We start from the raw sequence: 12466 nt of genomic DNA, 5'->3' as shown, positions 1-12466 counted from the left end.
CTGATCTCAGATGGAACTTTCAATCAAAAAGGCAATCAGAAGGTTATACATTCGTGAGATCCCCTGCAAAGCCCGTGATCGCATAATACAACTTGTTGGAAGGGCCCACTTGCCTCCAGTCCTTATGTGGCTATAAAGAGTAATTGGCTACTTAGCTCTCAGCACCCGCATTTCCTTCTCCAAAATGCAGCCCAGCCCAGAACTCCACTGAGACTCAGTGTGAAATCTGGCTGTTCCTAGGAGATTTCTAGGTCTCATGCAGAGACCTGTCTTATTTTAAGCATCTGATTAAACAAACTCTCCCAAAGACACATTTGGCTCTTTCTAAGCATTCTTGTTTCACCGGTGATGCCAGTGAATCTAAGTTTTCTTTTATTTTGTATACACACAAACACTTACCCACACATTTTTCCTCAGAACATTTTCATTGTTCATAATCTAGAAATCACAATTCTGTGTGGCAAGGTTAACACTTGAATTTAATTTCTAGCATCGTTTAACCATCCTATTGTAAGTTATTTTTAATCTTAAAATAACTATACTCATCAAAGATTACTGCAAAGAATGGGCCCTTAATTCTCTAGACTGTACATAGATGGATGTTTAAAAGACATTTTTATAATTTGATTTGATCAGTTAGTGGACAGGGTCAAGGCTGAATTGATCCATGTGATGACCAATCCACTCAGGGATGCTTCATCTCCCCACATAGGAGCCTTGAATTGTGAGATAGGTAGAGGGAGATGATTTTGTCTCACTTTGCATCAATTCAATAGTTCTTCTCCATTTGGTAGAAGAATGGGAAAGGACTAATGGTTGGGATCTATAGACACATTAAAATGCCCATGCAACAGAAATCAGTGCACAGAGACAAAAACAGTCACTTTGATAAAGTTAAAAATATGTATTATTTAAAGAGTTGAACATGGGGTTCTCAAATTCTAAAAGTTTGGGAACGCTCATGCCTTCTCTTGGTTAAAGAAATCCTGGAAAGTCTATTGCTAAAGTAAAAAGTAGTTAAGTCTAGGGGAGAGAGAGAGAGAGAGAGAGGGGGGGGGGAGAGAATGCCTCTGTGTTCCTTGGACCTTTATTTAAATTCAGGGTACACTAAAAATATAGTTCAGTCCTAGTAATAAACATACTTGATTCCATATTATAACAACTTAAATGGGTTTTTAAGCACCAAGTACTAGCATGGTGATGGCAACAACAACTAAGTCAGCAAGAGACCCACACTTTCATGCTGTCTCTATGGGCAAAGTGAATTTTGAGTTGAGCTTTGGGCAACTGGTATACCAGACATTATCTCCTGCTCATGGAAACCATCATAGGTGATTATCCTATTGATTTCCAAGATTGGAGGATATGGACTTTATATTCCCAAAATTAGCATGATTTTTGTTAACCATGTTTATAAATCTGTACTTTATGGCACTTCACTGAGAAATATACTAGAAATGAGTCTGGTATGCAAGAGATAAATAAAGTAATCATCTTACCTTGGTTTAGAATGTGTAAGGTAGTCAGAATGTTATCAGTGAATATTATTACTAATACTACTATTAATAATTTACACTCACCAAATATTTGTTTCAGACATTTTTCCAAATCCTAGTGTATTTTGAAATCATTTGGGGCAATCACTTTGACCTCCAAAAACACATTCAACAGCTATCATGATACACATAAAGGACAAACTATGGATGAATCTCAGGCAACAAAAACTCAGTAAGGCCTCATTTAAGTCACTGGAGAGTTGTCAATTCTAAGTATCATATTTAAATATTTTGTTTCTATCATAGTAGAAGTAGCCTCCAAAAATTGGTACCTTCAGTTTTCTAGCCAAAGTCATGTTCTTTTCAGGCAGCCCAAGCCAGTGCCTGAGATGGTGTGATCAAGCCATTTCACATCCTTGGTTCTTTATATAAAAGCTCTTACAAATAAAGGTGATTCTTGCAATAATTTAGTTGAATGTTCTAGAATTCTAGTTAGACTCTCGTAGTAGGTCTTCATCTGATTGGGGAAAAGAAAAGTGAAGACAACAAAGGTATTTATAAAAATATATTTCACAAAGTAGGAAACAATACAGGAGTTTCTCTGAATACAATACATGGAGTAAATAAACAATATTGCATTAAAGCAAAGTAGAAAATTAAAATGATCTGCATGTCGTAGTAGTTCGGTTGTATCATACATTTCTCTACTCCTAAATGTCAGGTTGGTATTACAAATTGAATATGCTCACATCTGCTAGGGCTGTTCTCTTTTGGACTCTAAGATGTTCTGTGTCTCACCATGAGGATCGGGGAGAGAAGTGCTGAAAACAGAAGCAGTAAAATTATGTACAAATCGGTTCCTGCTCTAAAACATTGTGGGGTGACTTGAAGCATGTCTGTTGGGCAGGGCGTTATGTAGGTATCTAAAAGTCTAGAGTTTAAATATTCACACGGATCAATATACTTTCAGATGTTTGTGCTTGTAGTAAAAACACCAAATACTAGGAGTATGAACAAAATAGAAAACAGTCCAAAAGTTTCTCTGGGAAAATGCTGTTCCTGCCATCACCAGTCACAATAACACTTTCTACACTAAAGAGATTATTCGCTCCCTGGTCAGAATATTGCCTGCCATACTCATCTCATCAAAATGTACATGTATTAAACATTCATTGTGTGTGTGTGTGTATATATATATATATATATATTTATATAAAACAATCTAAAGGATTATTAATGGATATAATTTATCTTTTTTTTCTCCATATAGTCCCTTCATCTATAGGTTACCAACCTTAATAAATAAACGCATTAATGGACATCAATAAAATATTTATTTTGAGGATTAAACAAATAAAACCATCTGTCTCTGACGTTGTCCACTGCGTGACATAGTCTATCTTTATGTCCTTGTGGAACAAGATGAAGTGGAGGGAAGGAGTAATCCTGCTTCTTAAAAACAAGCCTGTTCCGTGGGATTTCTCTCCTCCCACCACTGCGTTGGCAGACCCCACCTTGGAATGGATTAGGAACATGTGACTATTTTAAGGCTCGACACAATATTTAAAGATGCTATTCCGTCTCTGATGAGTGGGGCCAACCATTATGTACAATGTGTGGTCACTGTACCATGTAATCTTAGGAGGCCTTCCCAAACTCCCAAAAGTCAGAATGTACAGCCGACCGAGTATTGCTTTATCGTGTGTGGCGGGATCCTTATTGGTGAAGGGGAAAAAAACCATTCGCATTTATAAAAATCCTTGCAGAAGACACATCTCAGCAGCAAATTCCTTGCAGGTCCATTTTGTCTAAGAAAGCACCTTTTAATTTTGATTTTTTTCCTCTTTTAAAACTATGTTTTTTTCCCTAAGCATGAGCCAGGATCCCCATCTTTGTCTGTGTGGTCACATACATAGCAACTATCCAACGACTTCTAGACACTCCACATAGTTTAATTCACACTCCACAAGATTTATCACCTCCTAACATAGACTTTTTATTATCCTTTTTTTTTTTTTGGTTCAACATTAAAATGTAGTTGAGTTTATAGATGATTGGTGCTACACTTGCCTCTAAAACAAATAGCCACATTGGCTGTATCTAAAGGGAGTGGCCCTAGAATATTACAGAATGCTCAGTTCCATGGGTTTATCGGTCATCCACTGTCAAGTTTCTTTGTCACTTTCACCAACAGAGTAAAGTTCACCCAGTCTCTTAAAGCGGGGACCCCAGTCACTGAGGTAGTCAAAATTCTGGTCTGAGTCTGAGGTGGTGGACTCCAAGGAGCTGAGGGAGCCCGCCACTGACCCCCGGCCTTCATAGCCATAAATCTGAATGGAGTCATAGGGCGGGGCCGTGGGGTCGTTATCTGCCTCGTGGAGCCGCACATTTATAAATTCATCCACGTCAACACCATTGGGAACTGGAGCCAGCCCTTGCCTTGGCATAAACTGCAAATCTGGTTTAATGTCCTTACGGGGTAAAAATCCATTAATTCCATCCGGGTTTTGTAAAGTGGCGATGTCAAAGGCCTCCGTGTCCTCCTCCCCGCCTCCTTCGTCGTCGTAGCGAATGATGTTTTCTCGTACATCTTCATCATCTTTGATAATTAATGGCTCATTTTTATGTCGCCGCAGAGTGACAAACAGCACCACGATGACTGTAGGAAAAACAAACATGAAAGAACAGTTAGCCGACTCGCATGTAGTCGTATGAGCAACACACGCACCTTGTAGGTTCAGGGGGAGGGCCATTATTCTAAAACTTATGAGTCTATTGCTTTGATATCATTGCCGTGAGAATTAAGCAAAATACCTTTATGAAGGATGAGCTCTCAATTTTGAGAGAATGCTATTTGATTTTAATATCAAGAAAAACATCTCAGGAAGACAATGTAATCTTGAAGAAAAAAATATATTTTTTGTTTGCTTATTTTTTCTTTTTATCTCACCAAACTTTGTGATCAGATGGACTCAGTAACCCATCCACAAACTGTTTGAATAAAAGAGAGTTTTGGATACATATTTATTGCAGGGTGTGCATCAGATCTGGAGGTCTTCTTTATAATAGATGCTTTTAACCACATAAGGCCCATCCCCACTTCCCCCACCATTCACCTTAGTCTATATTTTCACTGGTGATGGCACTGAAAAGGCACTGAATAGTCATCTCCAATTGGACGTTTACTATTTTTTTTTTTTTTACCATTGAGTTTTAGAGAGAGTGCAAGGGAGAGAGAGAGACAGAGAGAGAAACATTGATGTAAGAGAGACATATCAATTGGTTGCCTCCCACATGTCTGGACCAGGGCAAACTGGCTAGGGTCCAACATTTACCATCACAACCATTTTTTTCCTCACCTCCTCTTAGTGATCTCAGAGCTAGGAGAAGTCCAAAAGGGTTCCTCTTTCCAAAAGCATGCTGGATGTCTGGCTTGGTCAGGGTTTGCTGTCCTTATGTACAGTCATTGATGAACCAGAAAAATGGGAACCATGAGGCTATGAAGGAAATACATACCTAGCAGCAAAATGATGCACGCCAATATAGCAATTAGGGCGCCCATACTGAGTCCAATCGGAAGGACGTAAGCTTCCACATTACAGGACTGGACAACACCATCACTGCTGCAGCCACAGACCCGGATGGTCAGCGTGCTGGTGCTGCTCAGGGGAGGGTTCCCGCTGTCACTGATGACGATTGGCAAAAGGTAGACTTCCTGCTTCTGACGGTTGAATCCATTATGCTTGGCCAAAATGCTGAGGGAATTATCTGGAAAAGGTGACAATCACAATTGCGTGCATCATTTCAAAAATGGCTGCCCAAGCAACACTTGTTTTTCTAGTTCCTAAATCCTCTGTGAGCCTCAAAGCCACCCGGCTCCACTGGGCCACTCAGGCTCTTTGCCCTTCTCCTCTTCCAATGTTTTTAAATATGTTTTTTTAAATTGATTTTTAGATAGAGAGGAAAGGAGAGGGAGAGAAGAGAGAGAGAAACATCGGTGAGAGTGATACATCAATCAGTTGACTCCTGTATGCTCCCTTCTGGGGATCAAGGCCACGACCCGGGCATGTGCCCTGACCAGGAATCAAACCTGGGACCTCCTGGTCCATGGAAAGATGCTCAATCCACTGAGTCATACCAGCCAGTCCTCTTCCCATTTTCCCAACTGGCGTGGACCACAACATCCATATCCAAACAAGTCCAAAGAATATGGCCCCATGATAAATTAATGAAGTTTTATCATCATCTTGTAAATGCAAACTATGTTTTTTATTTAAGAAAAAGTGACCTTGCAGAAGACCCAAATTATCCCAAGTCCTACAATAAGCTTAATTTTCTCTCACTTATCCTGATCATGCAAAATTGGTGGGAGAGAATCTCACCACAGTTGAAAGACATGTTTGAGAAGCTCTGGGTTAAAAGATAGCCTACATGACACTATGACATAAAACAATGCAATTTGTTGACTCTATAGGTAACTAAGAGGTTGTACCCGCTCTAGAGCAGGGGTTCTCAACCTGTGGGTCGCGACCCCTTTGGGGGTTGAACGAACCTTTCACAAGGGTCGCTTAAGACCATCAGAAAACACATATATAATTACATATTGCTTTTGTGATTAATCACTATGCTTTAATTGTGTTCAATTTGTAACAATGAAAATATATCCTGCATATCAGATATTTACATTACGATTCATAACAGTAGCAAAATTACAGTTATGAAGTAGCAACGAAAACAATTTTATGGTTGGGGGTCACCACTGTATTAAAGGGTCGTGGCATTAGGAAGGTTGAGAACCACTGCTCTAGAGCATTTATACTAACGTGGTAAAGTCCTATGTACTGCCAATTGGAGGAGATAGGCGACATACATTAAAAATTTGTAGAGAAGACCTGCAGTGATTACACAGGTAAGAATGAAATGAAAAGTCATAGGGAAAAGTGTTCCATTTCACGTGTATCAATGAACTATCTGGAGATTCATATTGGTTATCTGAGTCAACACTTAAGGACATTTAGGCAATATTTAAAGATCAGTTCAAAGTAAAGCTGATCAGTGAGTAGGAATTGGCCCTACAGTTCTCAAAATTTCACCCCCCAAGTTATACTTTTCTTATCTTCATCCCTGTCCCATGAACTATAATCGTATTACATATATTAATTATTAATATATTTTTTTCATTTGATTAATGAAAGAACTATGTATTCAATTTAGAAATATTAATTATCTCAGACTGGTTTTCCCGCCAAAAGCAAATGAACATAATTTTGGTAAATGTGTGCAATGTTTTCTGGGCAAAATGATGATTTCAGTTGGAATTTCTTTTCAAATATTGGCAACTTTGGAAACATTTGTCTACCTCATTGTTGCATATTAAGGCAGCGATTCCAAACCATTGCTGTCTAACTCCTGGTCATCAGTGTCGTATTGTTTACAGATAGTCTATGCAATGACTTTAAGTAACTGTATGAAATCTTTTGTACCATATAGTTCTATAACCAGATTCCAAAAAATGATAGCCATTCCCTAAAACATATGCATTAATTATATTTATGTTTTCTTTGTGTAGCAGGGGTGGGGAACCTTTTTGCTGCCAAGGGCCATTTTGGACATTTACACTATCATTTGCGGGCCACACAAAATCCAAATTCTCAACTTAAAAATCAGCCTGCTACATTTGGTCAAGCATTTAATTAACTCACCCCTAATGCCTTGGCAGGGCCAGACCAAATGATTTCACAGGCCTTATATGGCCCACAGGCTAGATGTTCCCCATCCCTGGTTTAAGGTCTAAGCAGGCCTATATTGCCTTACTATTAAGCAGTCAGACAGAAAAAGACATTCTTAGTTAACTTTTTTTCCCCTAAATTTCTTCTGGTTGTGCTTCATTGTCTAGTAATTTTAAGAGCCAAAAACCCCTACAATGTCTCTAATGGAGTTAAACAGTGATATAGCCAACGACCCAGTGGTCTTCATTTCCATGGCCTAGAAGGAAGTACCACTAAACTAAAAGCAGGAGAGCATTATCTCACAACCCGATATAGAATATACAGCTGTGGGAAATTTTCAGAAAGTGTGTGACAAGTCTGAATATGGTTAATTAGTGCGAGGACCATTTGTAGATGGTTTCATACACCATAGTTCAAAACAGAATATGGGAATTGTTCTTCAAGATGCAATTAATAAAATTACAAGGAGGCCTTTCCCCTTTTGTGGTTGACATTATTTATGTAAGAAACCATCTTTATATATTCTCTCTCTAAAACAATCTATAACGAACATTTAGAAAATGCAGCAGGAATATGATTCTTGTAAAGCCAAAGGCCTATCCTTTATTGCATAGAAAAAACATTGGTGGTTCTGACACTAAGCTCAGACCCATATATCTTACTACTCCTGGCATTTGTCCGCCTACATACAGAAAATTATTGACTGCTTAAAGGCAGTCCATGAGTCATTTTTACTAAATTTTAACCTGCTACTCCCAAGCAAGGTCAATTTCCTACTTGCCAACTCACTTTAAAAAAAAGTCATTTTGGCCCTAGCCAGTTTGGCTCAGTGGATAGGTCATCAGCCTGTGTAACAAAGGGTCCTGAGTTTGCTTCCAGTCAGGGCACATGCCCAGGTTGTGGGCTTGATCCCCAGTAGGGGTTGTGCAGGAGGCAGCCTATCAATGATTCTTTCTCATCATTGAGGTTTCTATCTTTCTCTCCCTTCCTTTCTGAAATCAATAAAAATATGCAAAAAATAAAAAATAAATAAAATATTTTTAAAAAATCATTTTGACTCTAGCTGGTTTGGCTCAGTGGATAGAGCATGGGCCCCGCAGACTGAAGGGATCCAGGTTTGATTCGGGTCAAGGACATGCATCTCGGTTGCAGGCTCAATCCCCGGTCATGTTTAGGTTATGTGCCACGAGGCAACCAATCAATGTGTCTCTCTCACATCAATATCTCTCTCTGTTTCTTCCTCTCTTACGCTCTCTAAAAATCAATGGGAAAATATCCTCAGGTGAGGATTAACAACAACAACAATAAAATTATTTTCCCTGGCCAGTGTGGCTCAGTTGGTTGGGTGCCGTCCCATGCACCAAAAGGTCACCGGTTCCATTCCCAGTCAGGTCACATATCCTGGTTTCAGGCTCAATCCCCAGTAGGAGGTTTGCAGAAAACAGCTAACACCTGTTTCCCTCTCTCTCTCTCTCCCTTCCTCTCTCTCTAAAAATCAATAAAAACAGTTTTTTTAAAAATCATTTTTTGATTGGTGCTTATATTTATTAATAAATGTGTTGTTATTTTATTAGACCAAATAAAGCTGTCATTAACATAAAACCTCCATACACATAAAAATCATCATATATCACATTTAAAATTCGTGTATTTAAAATACTTCTTTTTAAATCTACATGCCACAAATATCTTCTATGAAGTTCTGGTTTGTTCCTTTAAAGCAGTGGTTCTCAACCTGTGGGTCGCAACCCCTTTGGCGGTCGAACAACCCTTTTACAGAGTGCCTAAGACCATCCTGCATATCAGATATTTACATTACGATTCATAACAGTAGCAACATTACAGTTATGAAGTAGCAACAAAAATAATGTTATGGTTGGGTCACAACATGAGGAACTATATTTAAAGGGCCTGAAGGTTGAGAACCACTGCTTTAAAACATCCTCTTAAGGGCTCTCTATTATGATATAATGCTCTGTTTTTCTAATGGTGCATCAATACCATGCTTTTTATGTATATAAACTTGATAATGAATCTGGATGTTTTCCCCTATCGTATTCTTCAAGATTATCTTGGCTATTCTTGCTCATTTACTAATCTCTAACAAATATAGAATCCGATTAGCAAGTTTTGTGAAAATCCCCATAAGAACTTAAGTCGAAATTATATTACAATATAAATGAATTTTGAGAGAATTGATTTCTTTATGGTCTTTAGTCTTCTATATTAAGATTGTAGTTTTATTATTTTAATATACATCAACACAATGTTTTAATTTTAGCTGCAGGAGAACTTTACATCTTCTGTTAGATTTATTATTGGTGTGTATATTTTTTGCTCTGGTAAATATAACCTGTTTAAAATTATATTTTCAAGTCATTGTTGCTGGTGTATAAAATGAAATTGTTTTAGACATCGATTTTAATTCCAGTAATCTTCTAAACCGTTCTTTTTACTTATAAAAATATCTCTCCTCACTAAGTTTCACTTCAGCACGATAGTTTGAGGAGCACCACGGAATCATTCCCCAGTGAAACTGGTGAGAATTATAAAAGGAAAACCATGTATCATCTCAGGAAATGTTCCCGAGGCAAGCAGCAAATGAAGAAACAGTTACTCAAGGAAATCTACCAGAGCTTGGTAAGAATGGTGAGACTGTGGTGTGTGAGTCAGAACCTACCTCTTCCATCCCTGCTCCCAGCTCTGTTAGATGGAAACTCCACTCCAAACAGATTCAGCCAAGACCCAGGGCTTCCTCTCCCCCCAGCTAGCAGTTGGAGGACTATCTTTTTTAAAATATATTTTTATTGATTTCAGAGAGGAAGGGAGAATGAGAGAGAAATATCAATGATGAGAGAGAATCATTGATCGGCTGCCTCCTGCACATCCCACACTGGGGATCAAGCTCACTGGGGATCATGTGCCCCAACCAGGATTCAAACCCTGACCTTCTGGTTCATAGGTTGATGCTCAACCACTGAGCCACACAAGCTTAGCTGTTTGTTTGTTGTTGGTTTTTTTTTGGGGGGGTGGTTGTTTTTTGTTTTTTTCTTCTTGCTAGTGGTTTGGAGACCAAGGAAATAAAACAAGATCTCATTAAAAAACAAAACAAAATAAAACAAAAAAAACAAGATCTCATCAACAGGCTCTGGGCTTATCTTGAAGAGCATGCTGAAGAGGAGGCAAATGAAGAAGATGAACTGGGAGATGAAACAGGAAGAAGAACCCAAACCCATAGAACTGCCTGTCAAAGATGATGAGGCCCCTGAAAAAAACTATTGATGTGGCAGCAGAAAAGAAAGTGGTAATAATTATATTTGAAATAGCACAGACTGAGAGAATGCAGAAGAGAGCTGAAGGATTTAATGTACCTGTGAGCTTGGAGACTAAGAAAGCTGCTGGGGCCTGGCCCAACCAGTATTGCTCAGTGGTTGAGCATTGACCTATGAACCAGAAGGTCATGGTTCGATTCCAAGTCCGGGCACAGGTCCGGGTTGCAGGCTCGATTCCCGGGTGGGGGGGTGTGCAGGAGGCAGCTGATCAATGTTTCTCTCTCATCGTTGATGTTTCTCTCTCTCTCTCTCCCTCTCTCTGAAATCAAGTAAAAAAAAAAAAAAGAAAAGAAAAAGCTGCTGGGGAGCTAAATTTGGAATTTCTTCAAATCCATCAAAAGACCTGTCATCTGACACTAAGCCTGTGGTTAACCAGGACAAGCTAAAGAAAAGAACTCAAAGTTTGGTTTGAATGTCTCTTCAATCTCCAAAAAGTCTGAAGATGACAAGAAGCTTAAAAGAGGAAGGAACAATTTGGAATTGTCGCAAGTCCAGTTGGGACAGGCACCACAAAGGGTACAGAGGCGAGGAAGAGGAAATGCACAGGGCGCTTTGGCATTGCCTGGTGAGAGACTCTTCACGTTTTCTGTTCTCCAGTGGCTTCCATCTCTCTGACTGTCCTTGGTCACACCTATTCCTACATACACAGTCATGTGCCTCGCTCCTGCCTCGTAAGGAGAGAGCATGTACCCCTGCCACATCCACGAACTACAGTAGCAATTTCACTTATTGCTCTTCGAGCTTTAAGATTGCTTTAAGATTTTAAAATTTTTATTTTTGTTAATCCTTATCCGAGGATATTTTTCCATTGATTTTTAGGGAGAGTAGAAGAGAGAGCGAAAGACAGAGAGAAACATCGATGTGAGAAAAACACATTGATTGGTTGCCTCCTGCACAAGCCCCGACCAGGGTCTGGGCTGGGGAGGAGCCTGCAACCATGGTACCTTCCCTTGACTGGAATTGAACCAGGGACCCTTTGGTCTCCAGGCTGACGCTCTATCCACTGAGCCAAACTAACTAGAGCGTGTGTGTTTTTTATTATTATTTTACTTGTTATAAAAAATAGAAAAAGCCCAGCTGGCATGGCTCAGTGGTTGGGCATCGACCTATGAACCAGGAGGTCGTGGTTGGATTTCTGGTCAGGGCACATGCCCAGATTACGGGCTGGATTCCCCAGTGTGAGGCATGCAGGAGGCAGCTGATCAATGATTCTCACTCATCATAGATGTTCCTCTTTCTTCCTTGCTCTTCCTCTCTGAAATAAATAAAAATATATTTACAACAATATGGCTTTAAAAAATAGAAAGAAAAAAAAACTCAGAATTTTTATGCAATGATTTTGACATTATAGAGACAGATACTATTCCATAAAATATATGTGTTATCTCACTGGATTGGAACCCCCTTGAAGGAGACGAGCCTAAGTCCCAGCTCTATTCTAGGTCTCCAGCCAAGATCCCCATCATAATCCTGGTCATGTTGGTTAGCCCACTTTTGTTTGGAATGCTTTCAGTTTTAAGGAACTGATCACCTAACTGATTCATCAGAAACTTGCTAAGTAAATGTAGACTCTTTCTTGCAGATTGAAGATCTATTTTTCTTCCCATGTGACTTGTGTGGTCTAGTCCCTGCCCAGTGACCCAGCTTCATGTCCTGACATTCTTTCTCTCTCTCCGTTCTCTCTGACTTGGCCTTTTCTGAGCCAAAGGTTTTCTCTCTTCAGGGTTTTCATATTTATTTATTTTTCCTTCTTTTTAAAAAACATTTTAAAAAATAAATATGCTTTATTGATTTAAGAGGGAGGAAGGGAGAGGGAGAGAGAGATCAGAACATCAATGATGAGAGAGAATCAGTAACTGGTTGCCCCCTACTGGGGATTGAGCCCACAACCCAGGCATGTGTCCTGATG

General features: G+C 39.3%; 1 protein-coding gene across 4 annotated transcripts in view; it reads right to left on the bottom strand.

Annotated features, from left to right (window-relative positions):
* Positions 1-1042: 1042 nt before the first annotated feature.
* CDH8 (cadherin 8) overlaps positions 1043-12466 on the bottom strand; it is a 322908-nt gene continuing 311484 nt past the window's right edge. For 3 of the 4 annotated variants that reach the window (XM_059667865.1, XM_059667866.1, XM_059667869.1), the window contains 2 exons: positions 5013-5264; positions 2048-4155 (listed from right to left, as the gene is read on the bottom strand). In XM_059667865.1, coding sequence (XP_059523848.1) covers positions 3662-4155; positions 5013-5264 — 746 coding nt within the window. In that variant the 3' untranslated portion in view covers positions 2048-3661. Of the gene's footprint in view, positions 2014-2047; positions 4156-5012; positions 5265-12466 lie in introns of those variants that run through there. The other variant, XM_059667868.1, reaches the window with a different exon arrangement.

This window comes from Myotis daubentonii, chromosome 15 (assembly GCF_963259705.1).
Source record: "Myotis daubentonii chromosome 15, mMyoDau2.1, whole genome shotgun sequence".
In the NCBI taxonomy this organism is placed as follows: domain Eukaryota; kingdom Metazoa; phylum Chordata; class Mammalia; order Chiroptera; family Vespertilionidae; genus Myotis; species Myotis daubentonii.
The sequence above is the reverse complement of the archived record's forward strand: the minus strand, read 5'-3'. Positions and strand labels throughout refer to the sequence as shown.